Raw genomic sequence first — 25,685 nt, forward strand, 5'->3', positions numbered from 1 at the left:
CTTTATGAGTATAAATCATAGCTAGAGATTATTTTACTTTTAGTTGAGAACGAGATTCAATTGGGTTCATTCTCTTATGAATATAAAGCTACCAAAGATTGATCAGCCATTATTCAAGTAATGTTTTTTTTTTAAATCAAAATGTATTGGTTCTTATCAGGGGCGGACCCATGATTTTCCAGGGGGGGGACACATGATTTTCCAGGGGGGGCACATATGATGAAAAACTATGGATCACTTTGTTCTGATTATTCTGATAAAATGAAAAGGAAGGTCTACCATATCTTTAATCTATTCTGGAATATTCTTTTATCAAAATGTATTGGTTCTTATCAGGGGCGGACCCATGATTTTCCAGGGGGGACCCATGATTTTCCAGGGGGGGGCATATGAGGAAAAACTATGAATCACTTTGTTCTGATTATTCTGATAAAATGAAAAGGAAGGTCTACCATATCTTTAATCTATTCTGGAATATTCTTTTATCAAAATGTATTGGTTCTTATCAGGGGGGGACACATGATTTTCCAGGGGGGGGGCACATATGAGGAAAAACTATGGATCACTTTGTTCTGATTATTCTGATAAAATGAAAAGGAAGGTCTACCATATCTTTAATCTATTCTGGAATATTCTTTTATCAAAATGTATTGGTTCTTATCAGGGGCGGACCCATGATTTTCCAGGGGGGGACACATGATTTTCCAGGGGGGGGCACATATGATGAAAAACTATGGATCACTTTGTTCTGATTATTCTGATAAAATGAAAAGGAAGGTCTACCATATCTTTAATCTATTCTGGAATATTCTTTTATCAAAATGTATTGGTTCTTATCAGGGGCGGACCCATGATTTTCCAGGGGGGGACCCATGATTTTCCAGGGGGGGGGCACATATGAGGAAAAACTATGAATCACTTTGTTCTGATTATTCTGATAAAATGAAAAGGAAGGTCTACCATATCTTTAATCTATTCTGGAATATTCTTTTATCAAAATGTATTGGTTCTTATCAGGGGCGGACCCATGATTTTCCAGGGGGGACCCATGATTTTCCAGGGGGGGGGCACATATGAGGAAAAACTATGGATCACTTTGTTCTGATTATTCTGTTAAAATGAAAAGGAATGTCTACCATATCTTTAATCTATTCTGGAATATTCTTTTATCAAAATGTATTGGTTCTTATCAGGGGCGGACCCATGATTTTCCAGGGGGGGACCCATGATTTTCCAGGGGGGGGCACATATGAGGAAAAACTATGAATCACTTTGTTCTGATTATTCTGATAAAATGAAAAGGAAGGTCTACCATATCTTTAATCTATTCTGGAATATTCTTTTATCAAAATGTATTGGTTCTTATCAGGGGCAGACCCATGATTTTCCAGGGGGGGACCCATGATTTTCCAGGGGGGGGGGGCACATATGAGGAAAAACTATGAATCACTTTGTTCTGATTATTCTGTTAAAATGAAAAGGAAGGTCTACCATATCTTTAATCTATTTTGGAATATTCTTTTAGAGTCTATGAAATCTTTAAAAAGAAAATAGTATTCGACTGCTCACAATTGTCAGTTACATTTTTAAAAGTGATAGCCCTTTCTTATAACCTTTTATCACTGCATGCACAAATTTGATCAAAAAGACAACCTTGGTGTCTGTTTTAACACCAGGGGCCCGTTGCATAAAACTTTTTACCTGAGAAAACTCTGGTAAAATCTGAAAACTAAGGTCAGTCTGGTTTCTGCCATTGACTTTAACACAGGGCATAAACTCAGGTAAAAACAACCTGAGTTTTCTCAGGTAAAAAGTTTTATGCAACGGGCCCCAGAAGTGGCGGATTATGTTGAATGAAATATGCTAAAGAAGACGGGTGAATATATTCATTTCTGGATACACCACATGAAAAATTGAAAAAAAGAAACATTTCCTAATGTTTTGGTCTGAAATCCAACTCTTATGTGATGTTTATTAGACGTGCATGTGTAGAATGAGATGCCAACAATATTGTGTGAAAAATAGCTGGCAAATTCACATATTCTCAGGGTACATCTTGAATCTGAAAATAGATTATTATATTGTAGCAATATATTTCTTCATTCAAAACAAAGTTTGAAATTTCTAGTACTACCTTTTCATTTGGTGATATTCTCATAGCCATGGTTTAATGATTTAATTAACCCTAGGCAACTACTTAAAGGTATACTCCAGGCTGAAGATATTTATATTTCAATAAATAGAGTAAAATTCACAGAACAAAATATTGAAAATATAAAATTTGATAACAAAAAAGTTATTGAATTTTGAAGATTTGCATTATTCCGGTGAAACAGTTCTCAGCATGTCTTCATGAATATTCATTAGGTTGTCTGACCATCTAATACCCCCACTTGTTTTTTGTATTTGAATATGTGAAATTAGGTTTATTAAAAAAAATTATACCAAGAACTAAAGCATTTGGATTGACAACTGATTAAGTGCAGTAGATATTTACTGCTGCAACTTTTTTCATCATACTCGAGACACATCATTTACACATGTATGAAAAATGAAACAATTATGATTTCATTTAATAACATAAGAGGAAAGTGGGGATGTGACATCATCACTCCACCTAATGAATATTTATGATGACTTGCATATAACTGTTTTTAAAAATATTGCTAAACTATAAATTTCAATGACTTCTTATTTGTAAACCAATTATGATAAAATTGTCAGCATTGTGCTCTGTGAATTTTACTATATTTATTTAGATATATATCCCTAGCCCGGAGCATCCCTTCAAGACTAGCATGCATTTATGGAGTGTCAGTTTTCAACTCATTCACTAAAGTGAAAATTATTTCGATCCTTTGGCAAAATGTCAAAAAGTAATTGTGAAATAAGAAGAATATTGATAATGTGATAATACAATTATTTAAAAAAAAATATTTTAATACATTATATTTATCATGAATAAGTAAAATGAAATGTAACATTCCATTGAAGTGTGAACTAGATATCTTATTTATTCTGCTGGATAAACCGAGGTTTGATTATGAGAATGCCACACTTTCTATTTTTGTAATCATTTTATGTGGTGAATATTATCATCATTAAATGGTAATTTAGAAAAATACATCTTTTGCAATTTTGTGTTTTCTCAATCGTCTTCAAATAACTTATTTGATAATGCAATATAAGAATTATTCTGGTGAAAAATCAGGAGAGAGAGAGAGAGAGAGAGAGATGCACCGATTTGCTGATCCAGGGGCCCAAAAAAAAAAACGGGCTGGCCACTCCCCCTATTGGCTGCGAAAAAATGAAAAAGGAGAGAAAGAAGAAGAGGAGAAGAAGAACTATCAAGAAGATGATGAAAGACAAAGAAGGAGAAGAAGATGGAGGAGGAGAAGAAGAACTATCAAGAAAAAAAGACGAAAACAAAAGAAGAAGAGAGATAAGGAGGAGAAAGAAGAACGATGAGGAGAGGAGGTAATTAAAACATGGTCGAAATAGAGGGAAGGGAAGAGGAATAGCAGCATCAACGCCAGCCAGGTGAAAAAAATTGGGAGGATGAGGAGATTACGAAGGAATTGGGAGAAAAGGAGAGGGAAAATTATTTTAAAGAGAGAGAAATCATTTGCAAAAATTACAAACAAGTTAAATAAAAATTCTGTTCGCACTTTGCGCTCACATTTTCTGGTCAATGAGATATATATTGCTGTTTATAAACAAAAAATATTTTTGCTTGCATTTTGTGTTTAATTTTGCTTACAGAAGAAAAATCATCATGTTCATGAATTAAGATGGAGTGCTTATCTTCTGGTCTCAATATAATAAAAAAATCACCCAGGCTTTGGGGTCGCATTATATGTTAAGCGAGATACGCATTTGCTACACTGAAACACTGAACAGGTCTTAAATGTTAACATTTTCTTTTGCGCTTTGCGCTCGCATTTTTGTTTGGTTTATACGCATAAAGTCTGATGAATTTTAACAGATATCAGCTCGGGCTTTATGCTTGTGTCATTAGTTTGCTTAGATGGACATAATCATGTGTAATAATTTCTGTAGACAGCCCTTAAAATGTGCCCCTTTACAGAACAGTATAGTCACGATAGTAAAACATAAACCAGCTAGTGCTTCGCGTGTCTATTTGTGTAGTTGCATCGGCATCATGTTCATAACTACAAAAACTGCTACGAGCCACCCGCTTTCTGGGGAGCGTTTCATCAATATTTTCATCCGACAAGTTGTCAGATCTGACATCTTTCCATGATTTTGATTGGCTGAGAGGCATTGTTCCTATGGTAACCGACAAGTCCTTTCATGAAACGCCCCCTAGGTCTCAATCTCAACTGATTACAGCAATTACATGTTTCCCGGGCATATTTCTTCCGGTGGTTTTTGTCTCACCTGCGAAGCAGAGTGAGACTATAGGCGCCGCTTTTCCGACGGCGGCGGCGTCAACATCAAATCTTAACCTGAGGTTAAGTTTTTGAAATGACATCATAACTTAGAAAGTATATGGACTTAGTTCATGAAACTTGGCCATAAGGTTAATCAAGTATTACTGAGCATCCTATTAAAGTTTCATGTCACATGACCAAGGTCAAAGGTCATTTAGGGTCAATGAACTTAGACCATGTTGGAGGAATCAACATCGAAATCTTAACCTGAGGTTAAGTTTTTGAAATGTCATCATAACTTGGAAAATATATGGACCTAGTTCATGAAACTTGGACATAAGGTTAATCAAGTATCACTGAATATCCTGCATGAGTTTCACGTCACATGACCAAGGTCAAAGGTCATTTAGGGTCAATGAACTTTGGCCGAATTGGGGATATCTGTTGAATTCCCATCATAACTTTGAAAGTTTATGGATATGATTCATGAAACTTGGACATAATAGTAATCAAGCATCACTGAATATTTCGTGCAAGTTTCAGGTCTCATGATTAAGGTCAAAGGTCATTTAGGGTCAATGAACTTTGGCCGAATCGGGGGTATCTGTTGAATTACCATCATAACTTTGAAAGTTTATTAGTCTAGTTCATTAAACTTGGACATATGAGTAATCAAATATCACTGAACATCCTGTCGGCGTTTCAGGTCACATGACCAAGGTCAAAGGTCAATGAACTTTGGCCGAATTGGATTTATCTGTTGAATTACCATCAAAACTATGAAAGTTCATGGATTTGATTCATGAAACTTGTACATAAGAGTAATCAAGTATCACTGAACATCCTGTGCGAGTTTCAGGTCACATGATCAAGGTCAAAGGTCATGTATGGTCAATGAACTTTGGCCATGTTGGGTTTTTTGTTGAATAACCATCATATCTCTGTAAGTTTATTGGTCTCGTTCATAAAAAGTGGACATAAGAGTCACCATGTATCACTGAACATCTTGTGCGAGTAAGAGTAGTATTCAAAGTCAGCACTGCTGCTATATTGAACCGCGTGATGCAGGTGAGACGGCCAGAGGCATTCCACTTGTCTTTCTTTTTTGTTCTTTTCTTTCCTTTTTGGTGTTTTTCTTTTCTGTTCTTTTTCTGTTCTGTTATCTTTATTTTCTTTTCCTTTCTTTTTCTTTTTCTTTCTTTTTTTTCTTTCTTTCATTCTTCCTTCTTTCCTTCTTTCTATCATTCTTCCTTCCTTCTTTCTTTCTATCTATCTATCTATCTATCTTCTGTTTTCTCTCTTTCATATCTCTTCTCATTTTAAAACGAAAATGATAAGGCATTCAAATCGGCTCATGACTTCTACTCTGCATTATTTATTCTTAATTTACGTCACATTATTTCACATTATGCATTATAAAAACAGGCATATAATCATATCATTACAAAGTAATTTAGTATTGGTTTATTATAGGCCTATATGTGTATTTGGTACTGGCTATTGTTAGAGTTTGGGATATTGTTATTGCTAGAATGCGGTATGTTTCGGTAAATCCGGTGCAATTGAGTCTCGAAGTTTGACTACCTCCACCCCCTTGCCTCGTAGTAAGTGGCTTTTGCAGTATTTTTTTTTTTTAAATAAAAATCTGACCCCAAATTATTTCAGAAACAGCATAATAATTTATGCCACCATTTTTTCCTCCTTGTATACTGTTCCTCGGCCAAGTGTTCTTCCCTATTCTTGTCCTCTTCTTCTCATTTAAAAAACGAAAATGATAAGGCATTCACATCGGCTTATGATTTCTACTTTGCATTATTTATTCTCAATTTACGTCACATTATTTCACATTATGCATTATAAAAACACGCATATAATCATATCATTACATAGTAATGTAGTCTTGGTTTATTATAGATGTGTATTTGGTACTGGCTATTGTTAGAGTTTGGGCTATATTGCTATTGATAGAATGCGGTATGTTTCGGTAAATCCGGTGCAATTGAGTCTCGAAGTTTGATTTCCTCCACCCCCTTGCCTCGTAGTAAGTGGCTTTTGCAGTATTTTTAAAAATAAAAATCTGACCCCAAATTATTTCAGAAACAGCATAATAATTTATGCCACCATTTTTTCCTTCTTGTATACTGTTCCTCGGCCAAGTGTTCTTCCCTATTCCCATCCTCTTCTACCTTCTTTAGCTTTCCTTGCTCCTCCTCCCCTTCACACAGAGTCAACTGCTGTTCCTGGTTTCCTGTTTCTTCATTGAATTCCTCCCATTTCCCATCTTCAAGCTGTTCATCTTTATATTCCGTCTCCTCAAGGCCGCCCATCTTGACCAGTCCCTCCTCCTGGGATCCCTTCAGTAATTGCTCCTCCGATACCTCTTCTAGCACCTGGCCATCATGCTCCTCCTGCTTACCCAGTAGCTGATTCTTTTCCTCCTTTAACTCTGCGTCACCTTGCTTCTGATCTTGACTGTGATTCTGCCCCTTAGGCCTTTCCCCTTCTAATTCCTTCTCCACTTCCAGCACCACTTCGGTTTGACCCTGCTTGACTTCCTCCTTCATCTGTAGCTCTCCCAGCTTTCTCTCTTCACTTTGTTCCTCTTTGGAAGATGAGCCGTTCATGCCACCTTCCTCCTCTTTCTCTTCCTCCCCATCAGCCATCTCATCCGCCGCCTCCTCTTGCTCCATCAGCTGCTCTTCATCCTGCAGCAGATGCTGCTCCCTCTCTACCTCCTCTCCCTTATCCTCCTCCTCACCCCTTTCCTCATATTGTTGCTGCTGCCCCTTCTCCACTAACTTAACCTCCTCCTGCTGCTGCTGGTCCTGCTCCTCTTCTTTCTGCTGCTGCTGTTTCTCCTCTCCATTATCCTCCTGTTGATGCTGCTCCTCCCCCTCCTCCTCTTCCTGCTGCTCCTCCTTTCCCTTATCCTCCTGTTGCTGTGGATGCTGCTGCTGCTGCTCCTTCTCATCTCCCTTATCCTCATATTGTTGCAGCTCCCCCACATCTAACTCCTCCTGCTGCTGCTCCTCCCCCTTCTCCTTCTGCTGCTGCTCCTCCTCTCCCTTATCCTGCTGCTGCTGCTCCTCCTCCTCTCCTTCCCCTTCCTCCTGCTGCTCCTCCTCCACTCCAATATCCTGCTGCTGTTGCTCCTCCTCTCCCTTATCCTCCTGTTGCTGCTGCTGCTCCTCTCCTTCTTTCCCTTCCTCCTCCTCCACTCCCATATCCTCCTGTTGCTCCTGCTGCTGCTCCTCTCCTTTCCCTTCCTCCTGCTCCTCCTCCACTCCCATATCCTGCTGCTGTTGCTCCTCCTCCTCCTCTCCTTCCCCTTCCTCCTCCTCCACTCCCATATCCTGCTGCTGTTGCTCCTCCTCTCCCTTATCCTCCTGTTGCTGCTGCTCCTCCTCTCCTTCTTTCCCTTCCTCCTCCTCCACTCCCATATCCTGCTGCTGTTGCTCCTCCTCCTCTCCCTTATCCTCCTGTTGCTGCTGCTCCTCTCCTTCTTTCCCTTCCTCCTCCTCCACTCCCATATCCTGCTGCTGTTGCTCCTCCTCTCCCTTATCCTCCTGTTGCTGCTGCTGCTGCTCCTCTCCTTTCCCTTCCTCCTGCTGCTCCTCCTCCACTCCCATATCCTGCTGCTGCTGCTCCTCCTCTCCTTCGTTCATTTTCTCCTGCTGCTCCTCATCCACTCCCATACCCAGCTGCTGTTCCTCCTCATCTCCCTTCTCCTCCTGCTGCTCCTCCCCCTCTCCTTCTTTCCCTTCCTCCTGCTGCTCCTCCACTCCCATATCCTGCTGCTGCTCCTCCTCTCCCTTATCCTGCTGCTGCTGCTCCTCCATCTCCTCTCCTTCCCCTTGCTCCTGCTGCTGCTCCTCCTCCACTCCCATATCCTGCTGCTGCCCCTCCCTCTCCTGCTGCTGTTGTTCCTCCTCTCCCTTGTCCATCTGCAGCAGCTGCTGCTTCTCCTCACCCTTATCCTCCTGCAGCTGCTTCTGCTCCTCCTGTTGCTGCAGCTGCTCCTCCTCTCCCTTATCTTCCTCTTCCTGCTGCTGTTGCTTCTGCTGCTCCTCCTCCCACTCCTGATCCTCTTCCTGCTCCTCAATCCTCGGCATTGCTGAAGATTCACTGGATGACCTCATCAATGATGCTTGCTCCTTCAGCATGTGAATAAAGTCATCTATCTGTTCAACATTTATGTCGTTCAAATATACATATTTGTCGAACTCTAGGACATCATTGAGATGATATCTGAACGCTGGAATCACTTGAGATGCTATCGGATATGGAAAATTGTGAAACAAACAAAAATATTGAATTGATTTCAATTTGTTGTTTCTGTATTGCAATGAAGTTTGCTCCTGTCCAACGCAGTGGTGTAATGATTTTAAGGCAAAACTTTAGAGGGGCCCCAGACATGAGTAAGGGGCAAACATTTCCATAATGTCTTGATACAGAAATCTTATTTAGCTGTAGATTTCTACATACAATATCGAGAAAATATTATTATGTTTCACCTTTTTTTCCCTTTTTTTTCTTAGTATGTCATGAATTTTTAGGGGTCGACTGGCCCATCTCCCCCTCCCCATAGTGCTCCGACAAATCACATACTTAATCTAATCATGTCTTGGATAAATTGACATATTTTGAATTTGTTCATTAAAATATGTTTTGTTCAGAATCAGATTGTTGCGGTATATGTACTAGCCGCGGCTGTTCCAGAAAGATGATTTTTTTTTAGGTATTCATTACTTGTAAAATTTCGGGGTCTTGTGTTTTTTTTGTGTGTGCTCAAGGAAAATCTTCTCAAATCTACTTACGTTCGTCACTCATGATGATCTCTATTCGAATTGTGAATGCAGAATAAATTCAAATTCTAAGCAACAAATTGCAAGAATACCAGAATATGTGCATGCACTGCCAATCAAAGATGAATAATGTATTGATATTAAGAAAGTAGGTTTGTCGCTATGTGCGCCTCGGCCCTACGCATGCGCAAAAGTATAAATCTATTGTTACGTAATGTCTGTACGCAACTTTTCAAGAGACGGGTTGCAGAATTCAAAGCCAAGCCGGGGGGGGGGGCGGGGCGGTGCACTTAAAAAGAACCCAAAAAATTGCGCGGTCTGCGTATGATGGTTAAATGTCAAATAATGTATAATGGTTTTGTGGAGCTTTCTGATGCTTTTTCAACATATTTTTGCATTGAATATGAAAAAGTTGTCAAAAAAATTTGGGAGAGGAAATCAATATGTTTACCCCCGAATATATTCACGATGAGGACGATTATCCTTCTCTTCCAATGATTATATCCACCCTAACAAAAAGCTGATTTGAATAAAAAGAGAAAAATCCAACAAAATCCAAAATTTCATCAAATTTAGATGTAAAATATGAAAAGTATGACATTTTTAAGTTTCACTTAATTTCACAAAACAATGATAATCATGCACATCCTGACTGGTATGCAAATGAAGGATCTATGACGTCATCCACTCACCATTTCTCTTGTATATTATCATATGAAATATGAAAATAATATTCGAATTTTTAATCAAAAATTGTCAAGTGATACAACGATTAATTCCTCCCTGAACATTTGGAATTAGCATTGTTTAATACTTTATGGTTCAGTCAAGTTGGCCCTTATCGTAAATTTTATTTTAAAAATGAAATATTGTATAATTCAAAAACAAGAGAAATAGTAAGTGATGGACATCATCGACTGAGTCACCTAGTTGTGCATATCACTGTTCACAGAAATTAAACGAAACTTTAAGTCATAACTTTCTTATGTTACATCCGACTTTGATGAAATTTTCAGCACTGTGCTAGTTTGATTATTCTCTATTTAGTCAATCAGCATTTTCCTGGGATGGACTTAACCTTAAGGATTACGGCCTGAGTCTCGAAAAGGGGAGACCTCGGATCCCACAAGCACTGGCGTAAAATTGGAAGGATTTGAGTCTGGCCCTCAAAACTTCCGTGACGACCAAGAACAGAAAAGGAAATGCGAAAAGAAAGAAAAGAACAGAAAATAAATTTAGATATCATGTCGAAATCTATTACTAAGTAAGATATTGTAATGAAAATGTTAAAAAATTCGCTCGCTTTGCTAACTCAGAATTTTATTTAGAGACTTTTGCCACTTTACTTAGAGCTTTGCGCCAATGTTCTACAACCATCAGGGGCGGATCCAGCTTTCGCCAATAGGGGGGGCCGAAAAATATTTTGATCAACATATTTCTCGATTGGCCGCTACAATCTGGCTTTTTTTTGTTGGTTTTTCAGGGGGTAGTCCTAACTAAAGACTGGAGTTTTAAGTATATGTTAATTTTTATTGCTATAAACAATACACGGTATCTCATGTGGTCTCAATATATAATGCGAGCGCGAAGCGCGAGCTAAAAACTTGATATTTTATGTCCTTAACTGAATATTCAGAGCAGTTTTTATAATCATGAACAAAGATAAGTATCCAACTAAACAATGCGAGCGCGAAGCGCGAGCCGAAATTTTTTATCATATAGTAAGGTGAAAAGTGACTCAATTAGGACTGTTTTTAGTGATTAATGAAGAGGATACAAGTATCACCAATTAAATAATGAGAGTGCCAAGCGCGAGTTTAAAATTTCGAATATTCCGACCTGAAAAAATGAACAGTCTGAGTGCGTTTTTATTTAAATAAAACAAGCTGTGTGTCTCAAAGAATTAAATGGGAGATAAAGGAGCATTTTGACAAATTTTGGTAAGAATTTCCAAAGAGCATAGGTTTCTCACTAATCAAACAATACGAGCGCGCAGCGCGAGCTGAACATTTTGATACACATCAACAATTTGTGTAAATCAAACAAAATAATGAAAGCTTGATGTGCGAGCTAAAAAAAATGTGTGCAAATTGATATCAGAAATGGATATATTGTATATTGTATATGTATTGGTTATATATTAGTGTCATTTAACCCTCTTGAATGGGATTCATTACACAGGCAATGCGAGCGCGAAGCGCGAGCGAATTTTTTATATAAAGTCTATTTTCCAATTCTTCCCCTCACCTTTTCTTTGGTTTCCTTTCGGGGTCGGGCCGGCCGTTACGAGGCTGAAAATTACACATCATGGGTAAAATACCTCTGTCTTACTTTTCTTTCTGTTTTTCGTAGTTTCTATCAAGGTAAAGAGTACACTTTTTCTGCAGGTTGTCAAAAAATAGGGGGGCCGGGGCCGGCTCGGCCCCCTCCTGGATCCGCCCCTGTGATAGGTTGTGTTTTTAATATTTCCGATGGTCCCATAGTTTTCATGATGTTCTTAACATTCCTTTAATAATGTAGATAATTTAGAATGCTTTTTCCCAAGTCGTAAGCTGTTTCCAAAATATTTTATATAAATGCACCAGCCCAAAGGAAAGTTTCCAAGGAAGCTATGAATTTTGGGAAATTTATAATAATATTTTCAAAATTGTTAAATGTTCATCATAGGCCCTAGGCTTAATTTTGTTTGGTTCTTATCTACATTACCGATTGGTCTCTCTCAGAATATTTTTCATATTAGATAACATTCAGTTACGTCTAAGCATTTAGATTTTTTGAATGCCTCTCGCCGTTTTCAAACTGATGTTGCATAAAATGCAAAAGGCATATATATATTTTTGAAAATATTATCTAAGGAAAGTTTCCAAGGATCGAAGCGACGAAATTTTGGAAATTTAATCCTATTTTAAAAGTGCCTCACGTAAAAAATGTGCTTCGTCCACCAAATTTCTCAAACATTTTGATATTTTATAATATTAAGCTTATATACATTTTTATGATAATTGCGCAATGTTTTATATAATTTTTGTTATATTTATGTATTTATTCATCAATCTCAAATCAATCAAAATATTTACAAGTGATCCATAATTGGAAACAAGTTACTAGCAGCTGGGTATAGATCTAGAGTTTATCGAGTCGATGTGCAATATTAGACTTTGCGGTTTGACTTTGTATGACACTGTCTTGGCTCACATGATAAACCGATTAAAAAAAGTAGGCGTGTGCCACTTTGCCCAGTCAGCGACGAGTTTATCATCATCCGCCCCACACAGGAAGTCGAGCAGTGACCTTCTTTCGTATTTTGAGAATTATCATAATAAGTTAATGGTTCAGATCATAGATATTAATAAAAATAGCTTAAATTATTATCAGTATATTTTTTAATATTATTTAAAAGCTTATATGTATTTACAAGTTTTTATTATTGTATGTTATAGGTGATTATGAATTATAAACTTTAGAGTTTAGAGTAATCATTAAATTCAGGACATTGCCAATTTTATTTTCAGCTGTTGGAAAACATGGCTGATGAATTAAGTTTCGGTGAGTTTCTGACCTCTTGTTTTCCGTTTTTGCTTGTGAATTAGTGTAGTGTGTGAGTAAAATATTGATATGATTAATGTTGTGAATCATGAGATCATATATTTGATGTTTGACACTCTCTTAGACCGAAAATCAGTCTTATTTCAGTCAGGATACAAATAGTACACTCCGCTGCGCGCTGAGATTGAGACTTCGTTTGGTTTCGCGGCATCCCTCCCTCCGGCCTCCCCAGGGCCAGCCCCGCCACACGCATCGATGCTGTATTTTACCTCGAGCGAAGTTCGTGCAGGCTCCACTCCACTTCACTACCACTTCACTACCACTTCACTACGCTCCACCTACCGAACTTCGAGACCGTGAACTCTAATATAATCTGAGTGACAAAGGTGGGATTTTTTTTGGGAAAAAACTAACGTTAAAATTCATAAATGCAACATCATGATCATGATCTTCATGATCTTTAAAATAGCTAGGCCTAGTGCTGCACAGTGCAAGTCGGGCGGCATGTTCGGGTTCAGTTCAGTCTGGCAGGGTTCGGCAATTTATTTCTGAACTTTGGTTCGGTTCGGGGTTCGGCAACGAATGCCAAAGTAAATCAACATATAACATATGAAGGATCGCCGACCCTCGTACAGATAATCTCATCAAACTTCAAAGATCTGTCGATATAACGATTTATAATAAATTTTGTTTCTAAAAAGAATAGTTATAAAAATTGTTGTATAACTTTCTTTTATTTATTTTAATCTTTAAACAAAAATATGAGTCATTTCTACTTCCATTTGTAAAATGAAAAAAAAAATATTGATAACGAGAGAATCGGGACAGAATTACAAAGATCAGAATATTTTTTTCATGATTATTACTTGTAGCTATGATCATGATTGATTACAATGTCATTGCAAACGCAACTTCTCCGATTGGAAAGTGTTAAATGCAAATGTCGAAACAGTAGACAAACCACCTCCACTCAACTGTTATACTGGTAAAATTCAGTCCCTATTTTCTGAAAAGTGCTTAAATCTGGCCAATCAATTACTTTAAAAAGATAAAATATCAGTCCATTCTTGGTCCAGAAAGATTGACGCTACATGACTTCAAACATATTTCCAACACGAAAATGAGTACATGGGACTGTACTGTGTATTTTAGTGTTATGAAATCACTCGGCGTTGATCTTCATAACCAAGACGGAACTGATAATTTATCATTTCATTTTCAGTAATTGACCAGATCAAACCACTTTTTAGAAAATATTGACAACGGAAAAACGTTTCAAGTTTGGAATACGAATTTTACCTGTATAATAGCAACCGAGATCAGGTTGTTTGGACTTCCTGTTTCAACTTTCCTTACCAACCATTTCCGGAACATTGATCAGGGAACATCCGTTGATTTTGTTTGAATTTTTATCTTTTCTGTTTTTTCACCCTCATTCCTTCATCTCTCATTTATTTATCTTTTATATTAATATGGAAATTTTAGAAGGTGAAATATATATAGTTTACCATTACTTTGTCAGTCACAAGGAATAAATTTATGTCTTGTCTTTTTCTTTTTTTAAATACAAAACAATTACGGGTATGTTCGATTACAGCAATACGTAATTCAACTACACTTTTTAACTGAGTTTAGCTTGAAATGTCCCCATATTTTATGAAGAAAAAATAAATTCATGTTAATAAGATAGTCTTAAGTTGATAACAGTTCAATCAAAGATGAGATGGGAGCTTTCATAGGGGATTTTTAAAATATTTTGTGTGGAATTCTTATTGTGCACAATCACTAACCATTAAAAATGTTTTTTATTTATGTAGTCCCCACTGTTATGCATATTAATTTACAAAATTAATGTGCCTATTTTTTTTTTTTTACCGAACCAGGCCTTTGCGTTCGGTCCGGTTCGGAAGTAACAGGTTTGGCAAACTGCTGTTCGGTTCGGCAGTTCGGCTACAGCACTACTTTAAAGACAAAACTAATATTCTTACTTTACACAAAATTTCACTTTTCCATGCTTCTGTTAGTCTCAAAATTGGTGATTTAGAGACAACATGAAGTTCCTCACACATATAAATAATTCGCTGCCAATTTAAAATCATCGGATGCGATACGCGCAAGGTACCGGATCTGGTCCAAGCTCGGATCCTCATGCATGCGATGTTTTGAAATCGGCAGCGAATTATTTGTATGTGTGAGGAACTTCATGTTGGCTGCCAATATGGGAGACTCTCTCCAGTAAGGGTAACAATCTCCCATATCAGAGATTTTGCTTTGCAAAAAGACAAAAGAAACAACACCAACAAGAACATAATTTTTTTCCATCCAAATCTCTGTATCTCTGAGGTCAGAAGCCGATTTGTTATGTGTATCCTTATTAAAAACAAAACAAAAGTAGATGATGAAATGGGGTAATTTTTCATGAGGAATCTGCTTATCACATTTCCAATTGCCGCCAAGGTAATCGTTTTTGCAGCAATTGTAAACAAAGCTAATTGGTCTCCCTAATTGGACACTCTGAAATTGGATACCCAAATTATTAATACCAAAGTCTCAGATATTGGAGATAATCTCCCACATGGGAGACATTCTTTCAAATTGGCCGTGCACCCCTTCTGACATAAGACTGAGTGACACGTCTACATCTGGCATTTTTGGCAAGGCTGTCTCTCTTTTGTTCGGAACAACTCAGCCTCGCCTCCAAAACAGCTAGGCCAAGTTTCCCCACCTGTTTCTTGATTTTCCTTCACAAATTTGTGTCTATTTTCTCTTTTTTTATGAAACTTCTTGAAACAATTTTCCATTATCAATACAACTTCACTTTCTATAAGTTTGTTTTCATTGAAATAACAAAAAGTGTAATTTTGTGCACTTCACGAACTTTCCACAAAAATGTTCATACAAGATTTAAATACATGTGTGCGTATGGGGATCATGAGTTGTAGAAAAAGCACATACATACATGTAGACCTAATCCAGAGCTCCAGCCCGCTTCACCGATCAATATACAGTACCGAGGGAATTTGGCCAAGTCTATTTTGTGCATGCGCCATTGGTATATCGATTGGCCAGTTTTGTTTGCAATTTTGAAAGTGAGTGAATGAATGTGGCCTTTTTCCCCTTTTTTGAGGGTCTGGTTACTGCCTTGATGTCAGGATTCTGCTGTTTTTAGTCTGTTAGACCTTCATCCATAGAATTGAGATTTCTTTTTTTTATATTTTATTTTTAGGTATTTTTGGTACCCCAACCTCGTAGATACCCATGTTAGTATTTGTTACCTTTGGAGCCTATGATTACCTTCTGGGTTAATGTGTTAGACGATTAGATCTCAAATTACAATTTTTTGTTATTTCAATGAGAACAAAGTTATAGAAAGTGAAGAATATTTTCATCAATCTTACCATATTCCTTGAGAATTCTTAAAAGAAATTTTGTAATTAAGACAAAAATAGACACAAATTTGTGAAGTAAAAAATCACAAAGCAGGTGGGACAACTTGGTCTTGTTTTTAAGGCGGGGCTGAGTTGTCCTTTGGTCAACTCTGGTTGCTAGCGCTACATGTAGTTCTAAGTCAACATTAAAATTTTAACCAATATAACACTTGTTTTGATTGGCTCACGAGGAAATAGTGCATGTGCATAAGTCTTGATGACAAACGGAATCCTGTCTGTTTATAATCAAATTTTGTATTACACATCACATACATGTATTTCAAGAAACTGTTAAGGGGATGGGTCAGGCTGGAGATATTTATAACTCAATTTAAATACACGGAGCAAAATGCTCAAAATTTGATCAAAATCGGACAAAGTTATTGAATTTTAAAGATTTGCATTATTCCGGTGAAAAAGTTTTAGGCATGTCTTTGTGAATATTCATTAGGTGGGCTGATGATTTCATATCCCCACTTGTTCTTTTGTATTTTATTATTTTGAAATTAGGTTTATTCAATTTTTTTTCTACCAAGAACTAAAACAATTGGATTGACAACTGATTAAGTGCATTAGCTCTATTCATGACAATGTGCATATAGCTGTTTTCACAAAATATTGATAAACTTTAAAATTTAATAACTTTTTTATTTGTTATCCTATTTAGATACAATTTTCAGCATTTGCTCTGTGAATTTTACTCTATTAAGATATAGATATTTTCAGCCTGGACACTCCCTTTAAGCTGATTATATTTATGAGAAGTTACTTTACATTCTGGTGCTTTGTTCCCACCATTAAAGTGGGATTTAAGTAGTAATTTAAAGGGTGTGGCAGCTCCTCCCTTTCCCCATAGATGAAGTTAAGTGCTGTGTGAACCACCACCACTACTCCTTCGAAACAGTGAAGTTTTCAGTCTAACATTCTCTCAACCTTGTATTTTCAGGTTCGGTGCCCCCATACTACCGCGAAGTCTACGACATTGTTTGTCCTGAGCAGGATCGAATTGATCGAGATCTCTTTGTCAAAATCCTAATCAAGTCGAGCTTACCCAAGAATACCCTTAGCACGGTAAGTATATTCCTTTCTCTTTCTTCGAAGAAATGTAGCTTCTTTCTCATAGGGCTCATATGGTGGCATTCGTGAGTGACATGACCCCGATTCTAACTGTGGCAGAGTCAGTAGGGGCCTAAAAGATATTGAGAATTAACAACATTAAAAACATGACTGCATATACATGTAAACAAGATCTGGAAAACTATATCCCTCCTGCTGGCCAGCACATGGTAAAAATAAAATCTAAAGGGGTACTCCATTTGAAAATAATATGATTTGAATCGATAAAGAACATTCAGACAAGCAAATTGATCAAAATCATACAAGGAACAACAAAGTTATGACATTTTAATGGTCAATTTGCATTTATTGATGGAACAGTTCTGCATACATGTATCTGTCTTCATGAAATACATGGATTGAGCAAATTGATTGGGATTTTGATCTGGATGTACAGGTACACTGCTGGACCAATTGGTATAATTGCCGCAGATGAGCATTTATATCCCACCTTTGTTCTTTTGTATTTAATTATAAGAAATTTAGCATTTGTGGCCCTTTCCTTAGCTTTGTAAACAGCTTTGAGGCACACTTTTACATGCAATGTTATTCTTATGGCATTGGATTCTTGTTTTTTTGGTTGACTCAAATTCCATTTATGAATGATTTTTGGCTTTATAATAATCATCAATTTGGTGATTAGTTACTGAGAGATAATGTGGGACATTTACACTCAATGGCCAGGATTCTGAACCCTCATTTAACTTAAGTCTGGTCTAAATGACGGGAAGCTGAGTGTGAAAAAATGTGTAAGCTTTAAAGGTCAAGTCCACCTCAGAAAAATGTTGATCTGAATCAATAGAGAAATATCAGACAAGCACAATGCTGAAAATTTCATCAAAATCGGATGTAAAATAAGGAAGTTATGACATTTCAAAGTTTTGCTTATTTTTAACAAAATAGGTATATGAACGAGCCAGTTACATCCAAATGAGAGAGTCGATGATGTCACTCACTCACTATTTCTTTTGTTTTTTATTGTTTGAATTATATAATATTTCAATTTTTACGAATTTGTCGATTAGGACCTCCTTGCCTGAAGCACAAAATGTTAAAATAATGGAATTCCACGTGTTCAGGGAGGAATGAATTTGAAACTTCATTTCACATGACAATGACGAGAAAATTTCACATTTCATATAATAAAATACAAAAGAAATAGTGAGTGAGTGATGTCATTAGTTCCTCATTTGCATAACGACCGAGATGTGCATAATGCTGTTTTGTGAAATGAAGCGAAACTTTAAAATGCCATTTATAACTTTCTTATTTTACATCCAATTTTGATGAAATTTTCAGTGTTATGCTTGTATTTTTCTCTTTTTATTCAAATCAAGTTTTTGTTGGGGTGGACTTGTCCTTTAATGCTTATAAATGTGTTTCCTGGGATGCTTCTCATAGTTGAATAGTGAAGAAGTCTTGTAATTATGATTTCAAGAATTTTTCCACAATTTGAATGCCAAGTGTGATGATATATATATATATTGATAATCTAATTATAGAAATTGATGTCCCATTTGGCTTGCCATAGTTAAACCAGAGATTTAGACTGTAGTTTAAGTTAAACCAGAGTTCAGAATATGGGCCAATGTGAATGGAGTGCATAAATGTGAATAAGTTGCTATTAATTGGGTTCAAGAGATATTATATGTATACTACTGTACACGTAAGTACTGTTTTTTTTTTTTTAAAGTTACATACCTAGCAGCAGGAAACAAGGTTCATAACAGGAAATCTGTGATGGCAGGAAGTTGTTTAGAACTAATCATTGTGTATTAAAGTTTTTCTATTTACATGTCCAATTCTCAGGGATTTTTATTATGGGAATACGTACAATGTACATTGTAGTATGCCTCCAAAGACAAAAAAGGCAAGCTGCTTTCATTTGTAAAAATGTCTAGTTTTGCTAAATAAGCATAAGGCTTTAATGAATTTATTAAAGAACAACTGAACACCCTCAAAATAGATATTTTATTGCATAATGACAAAAGATTTAAATGATCTCAATGATGATGTTTCTAAAATACTATGTGATTAATATAGAATGCACTAGTACATGTATTAGCATTTTATATTTTTCATTAAAATTTAAAGCGATAGTAAAATGGCATTACGGTATTTGAGATGTTACAAGAAAATAATTTGCAATTGATACATACATGTATAGATTTTAACTGTACATGTAGCAAATTGATTTCAACTCCTTTTCAGAAAAAGAGAAAATAAAAGAAATTGAGTTGTAATGAGCATTTAATTGCAAACTGTTTTATGCTTGAGTTTGGGACACAAAATCAATGTGGAATTGATTGTAAGTTTCTTACAGTGCCCTATATTAGAAATTTGTAGATTTTGCCAATTAGAATGCACAGAAACTATGTTTGACTACATTTTACATGATTTTGATTATTAACATGTTCAATTATGGTACATGTACATGTATGTCTATGAGAAACATTATCCACTTTTTTTGTTGTTGCTCTAGTGCTTTTATACAGTAAACAGATCTGCCCATTACAGTATGTAGTAGGATTTTGTCCTATTTCGTAGGAATTTTAAGGGGGAAAGTGACACTACATAGGATTTATGAAACTTGTAAGAGTGATGATTTTTTGTGTTTTTCGAAAATTTTATGAAAGAAAAATAGGATATTTTTTCACCATTAAGCTGAAACTCTGACTTAAAATCACTGTAAAAGTGATGGTAGCCCTTCATGAAAATTAAGCCCATGCACTTAAGGTTGACTTGTGAAACCATCTGTTTTACATTATCACTGGAGCACCTGTTGACTTCATGGAACATGTGACTAAAGTACAAGTAAATGTAGTGACCTTTTCTTCAATATATGTACATGTACAGTGTTTTATGTAGTATGTGCATACTGTACACCGATATATTGTCTGATGACATACATTACACATAAATTTTATCCCTGGGCCCCGTAACACTAAGACCAGCGATTAATCGCTAATTGAGATGGTCTAATCAATATCATCCTCTCATGCGTATTTTGTTCAGTAGACAGACTAGGAACCAATGAGAATTTGTCTTTCAAATTAGTGATTAATGTCAAACCTTTGTGTGACAGGTCCTTAGACTATCTTTCTGATGCTCTTGATAATTATAGGTGTTAATTGCACTTTTCCCTATAATGTACATGTAGCCTGTAGGGACCTAATTATGCATATTTTATTCGCTTAATAAGATTAACATGTTATTTTGAATTGTAGTACATGTAGGCGTAGGCCTACAGTACATTTAGTGTAATATTGATTGAAGTTGAGATGCATCTACTTTTAAATCATTAAATGAAAATTATTATATAATTATAGTAATAGTAAAAAAGAGTTTATCAATTATGATAATAAAGGAATTACATGTTTCCTTGGCAAAGATAAAGGTCATGCTATATATACAGTACATGTAGTAGGTCTATGAGCTTTGGGTTTGTTATCAAATAATGATTTGTTTTCGGAAAAAAATTGTTCATCTGAATTTGTTGTATTACTCCATCAAGAAAAGGAATATTAGAAGCCATTATTTGTGTAAAATTTCAGGTATTGGATCAAGTTCAAAGGTCTTCTCATGTCATCTCTAATTCCTTGAAGTGCACATTCCCCTCATTGCCTTGGATTATCAAAAGATTATTCAAAGGATGAATGAAAACAAGAACATTTTTGTCTCACCTGCATAGCAGAGTGAGACTATAGGCGCCGCTTTTCTGATGGCGACGGCGGCGGCGTCAACATCAAATCTTAACCTGAGGTTAAGTTTTTGAAATTACATCATAACTTACAAAGTATATGGACCTAGTTCATGAAACTTGGCCATAAGGTTAATCAAGTATTACTGAACATCCTATTAGAGTTTCATTCACATGACAAAGGTCAAAGTTCATTTAGGGTCAATGAACTTAGAACATGTTGGGGGAATCAACATCAAAATCTTAACCTGAGGTTAAGTTTTTGAAATGTCATCATAACTTACAAAATATATGGACCTACATGTAGGTCATTAAACTTGGACATAAGATTAATCAAGTATCACCAAACATCCTGCATGAGTTTCACGTCACATGACCAAGGTCAAAGGTCATTTGGGGTCAATGAACTTTGGCCGATTTGGGGGTATCTATTGAATTACAATCAAAACTTTAAAAGTTTTTGGATCTGATTCATGAAACTTGGACATACATGTAATAGTAATCAAGTATCACTGAACATCCTGTGCAAGTTTCAGGTCACATGATCAAGGTCAAAGGTCATTTAGGGTCAATAAACTGGCCATATTGGGGGTATTTGTTGAATTACCATCATAACTTTGAAAGTATGTTGGTCTAGTTCATAAAACTTGGACATAAGAGTAATCAAGTATTACTGAATATCCTGTGTGCATTTTAGGTCACATGACCAAGGTCAAAGGTCAATGAACTTTGGCCATAATGGGGGTATCTGTTGAATTACCAGATGTCATAACTTTGTAAGTTTATTGATCTGACTTTTGAAACTTGGACATAAGAGTAATCAAGTATCACTGAATATCCTGTGCAAGTTTCAGGTAACATGATCAAGGTCAAAGGTCATGTGAGGTCAATGAATTTTGGCCACATTGGGGGTATTTGTTAAATTACCATCCTATCTCTGTAAGTGTATTTGTCTAGTTCATAAAACGTAGAAATAAGAGTAACCAAGTATCACTGAACATCTTGTGCGAGTTATTGTAGTTTTGAAAGTCAGCACTGCTGCTACATGTATGTTGAATCGCGTGATGCAGGTGAGACGGCCAGAGGCATTCCACTTGTTTCCTATTATAGCCTCATTATTTACTATCTATTGTCCACCGCGGCGGACTGCATTTGCATTTATGAGTAAGAAAGAAGAGGATGGAGTGTATTCGTATTCCAGTTCATCGTGACTTGGCCTTGAACCAGAATAGCCTGATGGTTGAGTCGCTGCCCGGCAAGCAGTAGATGGCAGGTTCGAATCTCACTGGTCCCATTTTTTTGCTGACTTATGATTTTCATTACAGTTCGAGCATGCGATCTTAAGCACATCGGAGTAATGCAGAAAATTAGTAGACAAATTACAAAGAAAATGTTTGATAAAAATTCAAAATCAGTATTCCTGTTGTATTGAATTGTGTCATGCAGGCGAGACTGCAAGAGGTGTTATAAAGCCTGTGGTCTATAAATAATTCTCTCTCCCTTCTTATTTCATGTTGACTGCAGATATGGGATTCTGTAGATAGCAAGCAAGGCTTCATTACGAGAGGAGGGTTGTATAAAGCTCTAGCTCTCACAGCTCTAGCTCAGCAAGGGAAGCAACCGAATGTTAAACTCTTGGAAAACTACACAGGCCAAGGTAAACCCCTATATTCCCATATTGTTTTAAACTCTCAGTGCTGCGATCTAACTATGGATAGCCACTTGTGACACAATTTTTCAACAGGACATGTTCAATTTATCCACTCATTTGACACTTACAGGGGTGTGAGAGTTCAGGTTTTTATCAGATCAGATTTTTTTTGGTTTTGATTTTCAGCTTAATTTCAGCTTTTTGGGGCTTTCCTCTGCGCTAAAAGAATGGGAGCTCGTTCTATTTCAGACTTTTTCAACACTCCTCAGCTTTTTCAGATTATTTTTTTTGTTGACCACTCACGCCCCTGCACTTAATGCAGCCATAACTGCGTGTAAATTACTTAATTCTCATTTAAAGCAAGAGAAAAGTTCATAGCAGATAGTTTGAAAAATTTGGGCCAATTATGCCATCTAAGCTTGAGTTATTACATTTATTTTGAAAAAAAAGAAAAAATACATTCAACCTTTAATATTTAGCATTCAACCTTGGTAAATATGAATTTTTATTGTAGAGCTTCCCAAACCCTCTCTATCAGCATTTCACTTAACTCTTGCACTATGTACAGTGTAAGTACACATAGCTTTCTTGATCATTCGATCTTGGTAAATATTCATTATTGCCGAGCTTCACAAACCCTCTGTATCAGCATTCCACTCAATTCTTGCCTAAATGTTATGTAAATAGCAATGTAACTTTCATTATCATTCAATCTTGGTAAATATCAATTATTATTTTGCAGAGCTTCCCAAAGCCTCTCTTTCATCATATTCTTAAATATTGATTATGTAAAGTAGCATTGGATCTTTCATAATCATTCAATCTTTGTAAATATTCATCATTTTGGACAGCTTCCCAAACACTCTCTATCAGTATTTCACCAAATTCTTGCCTTAATTTTATGTCAGTAGCATTGTACATGTAGCTAGCTTTCATAACCATTTGATCTTGGTAATAGTAATTATTGGTGTAGAGCTTCCCCAACACTCTATCAGCAATTCACCATATTCTTGCCTTCATTTTGTGTACATTATGTAAGTAGCATTGCAGCTTTCATAACCATTCAATCTTGGAAAATGTTTATTATTTTTGTAGAGCTTCCCAAGCCCTCTCTTGGTGACCTGTCAGATTTGAAGACGTTAAGTCAACATGTGAGAAGGGAAAGAGCGCCTAACATCCTAAACTACAACTATGCCGAACTGAGTGCACTTGATCATGTAACGGTTGATCTCATACCTGAGAAAAAGGGTCTGCTTCTCAAACACGTCGAGTATGAAGTATCTAGTAGAGTAAGTTTCTTCAAAAGATTAAAAAAAAAAATTTCTCAAAAAAACAATCCTCTGAAAAAAGAAATTATTTCATTTCTTAGCACTTCATGCTCTTAGGCCACTATAAATTGTAAATTTTGCACTTTATACACTAGTAGCAGTATTCATTTTATTTATTCAACATACAGAAGGAATGAAACAATCAAATTAACAAAGCTGTCCTGTTAATATAAAATAATAAAAAAAAATATTTACATAGTGACTGGTTCCTATTCTAGCATTGGGGATCTTTAAAATGGATATTAAAGTACAATTTTATGGAGAAAATAATAATGATTATGACAAATGTTTGAGTATGAAGATGTCACCAGTGATCATCTTGCCACCTGTGCCTTTGAAACTCGATCTTGGTAAAGGTTACAGTGTAGGGTCATGAGTCAGAGATCACAAAAGTCATTGTATAGTTGGCTTGTACATGTACTTAATTAAACTAAGAAAGAAACAAAGCCTTACCTATGTAAAAGAAAATTATGCAAATTATGTACAGTAATAATTATGAAAAAATACTGATTCTGTGAATGATGGCATTTTAAACTTATGGATGTTTTTGGTACATAATGAATAATAATAGCTGGATTTATGTAGTGCTTTTCGCCTGATGATACAAAGCGCATTATTACCCCAGCTTGAGCTCGGGCTACTCTCACCGGCGCTCAGTGCATTCAAGGAATAAATCCTTCCGGTCACTCATTCACCTCACCTGGGTTGAGAGCAGGACAGTGTGGATAAATTTCTGGCTGAAGTAAAACACGCCATGGCTAGAATTCGAACCCACGACCCTCTGTTTGAAAGGCGAAACTCAGAACCACTAGACCAAGATGTGCCCACAATTATGTGTGCATTTCAACAACATTCGAGTCGAACAGAACTAGAGGATAATTCTGTTACCAATTTTACTTTTTTTGATGTTTTTTTTTGTTTCTTTACAGATGTACAAATCAACAGTGTTTAGGAGATACAGTGACTTTGCAGCAATGAGTGATATGTTGATTAACTGCTATCCTTACAGAATGGTGCCCCGTCTCCCTCCTAAAAAGATGCTAGGAGGTAAGCATTTTAGCTCTTCAGTTGTTGGAACATTTTTTACCACTAAAACAGTTTGTTTGGGAGGTCATTTGCCATTTGGTCTATTGTGTTTAGTCACCTCACACATGGTCTAATTGTAGTTTGTCTACAATTTCTTTGTGTATTAACCATTTGGTCTAATTGTCAGGGTATATCAAGTCGTTTGGAAGTGCACAAAGATGTTATAATCATAGTTATACTAGTAATGTGATCTGTGGTATACAAGAACTTTTTCTATAAATGTCATTACTATTATTGACATTTAGCCATTTATTGTTTTGTAATCTCCAGTAAGGCGACATGTACACCCTTTTCTTCACTGAGCATCTATGTGCCTTTCCAAGTTGGCAGCTCCGTCTAAACTGATCTAGTGTATTGCAAAGAATTGTGCATTTGGCTGCATAAACACAGTCGAAAAAGGCACTGGGTCATACCAAACAAAAATATGAATTTTGAGGGATAAGTACTGAATTCTTAAACACTGAGCACTGGGAAGCATTTCATCATCTGACAACTTTCCTTCCTTTTGATTGGCTGAGAAACAATGTTACTATGGTGACTATCGGATAAAACAAGTCCTTTCATAGAATATTCCCCAGATGTGGGGTCTGTTGCGGAAAGAGTTGCGTTTAAACGCAAGTCTAAAAATCAA

At 36.3% G+C, this 25,685-nt stretch overlaps 2 protein-coding genes across 3 annotated transcripts in view; one reads left to right on the forward strand and one right to left on the reverse strand.

The window, feature by feature from the left end:
* Window positions 1-6,487: 6,487 nt before the first annotated feature.
* Window positions 6,488-9,224, reverse strand: LOC121422578 (spore wall protein 2-like). Its single transcript, XM_041617727.1, has 3 exons — window positions 9,212-9,224; window positions 7,613-8,667; window positions 6,488-7,579 (listed from the first exon to the last, which is right to left on the reverse strand). Exons 1-3 carry the CDS (start codon window positions 9,222-9,224, stop codon window positions 6,488-6,490), a joined length of 2,160 nt encoding a protein of 719 aa, XP_041473661.1.
* A 3,479-nt stretch (window positions 9,225-12,703) lies between these two features.
* Window positions 12,704-25,685, forward strand: part of LOC121422266 (sorting nexin-8-like) — a 33,002-nt gene continuing 20,020 nt past the window's right edge. For both annotated transcript variants that reach the window (XM_041617182.1, XM_041617183.1), the window contains exons 1-5: window positions 12,704-12,745; window positions 17,120-17,244; window positions 22,514-22,646; window positions 23,736-23,929; window positions 24,898-25,015. In XM_041617182.1, coding sequence (XP_041473116.1) covers window positions 12,724-12,745; window positions 17,120-17,244; window positions 22,514-22,646; window positions 23,736-23,929; window positions 24,898-25,015 — 592 coding nt within the window. In that variant the 5' untranslated portion in view covers window positions 12,704-12,723. The remainder of the gene's footprint in view (window positions 12,746-17,119; window positions 17,245-22,513; window positions 22,647-23,735; window positions 23,930-24,897; window positions 25,016-25,685) is intronic.

The sequence above is a fragment of the Lytechinus variegatus genome, chromosome 10, assembly GCF_018143015.1.
Source record: "Lytechinus variegatus isolate NC3 chromosome 10, Lvar_3.0, whole genome shotgun sequence".
Taxonomy (NCBI): domain Eukaryota; kingdom Metazoa; phylum Echinodermata; class Echinoidea; order Temnopleuroida; family Toxopneustidae; genus Lytechinus; species Lytechinus variegatus.

What these genes read in the sequence shown, in the direction of transcription:
- LOC121422578 (XM_041617727.1), bottom strand. An exon ending in AGCAACAGGAGGATATGGGA is followed by an intron (nt 7,580 to 7,612) that starts GTGGAGGAGGAG and finishes GAAGGAGAGGAG; the next exon opens with CAGCAGCAGCAACAGGAGGA.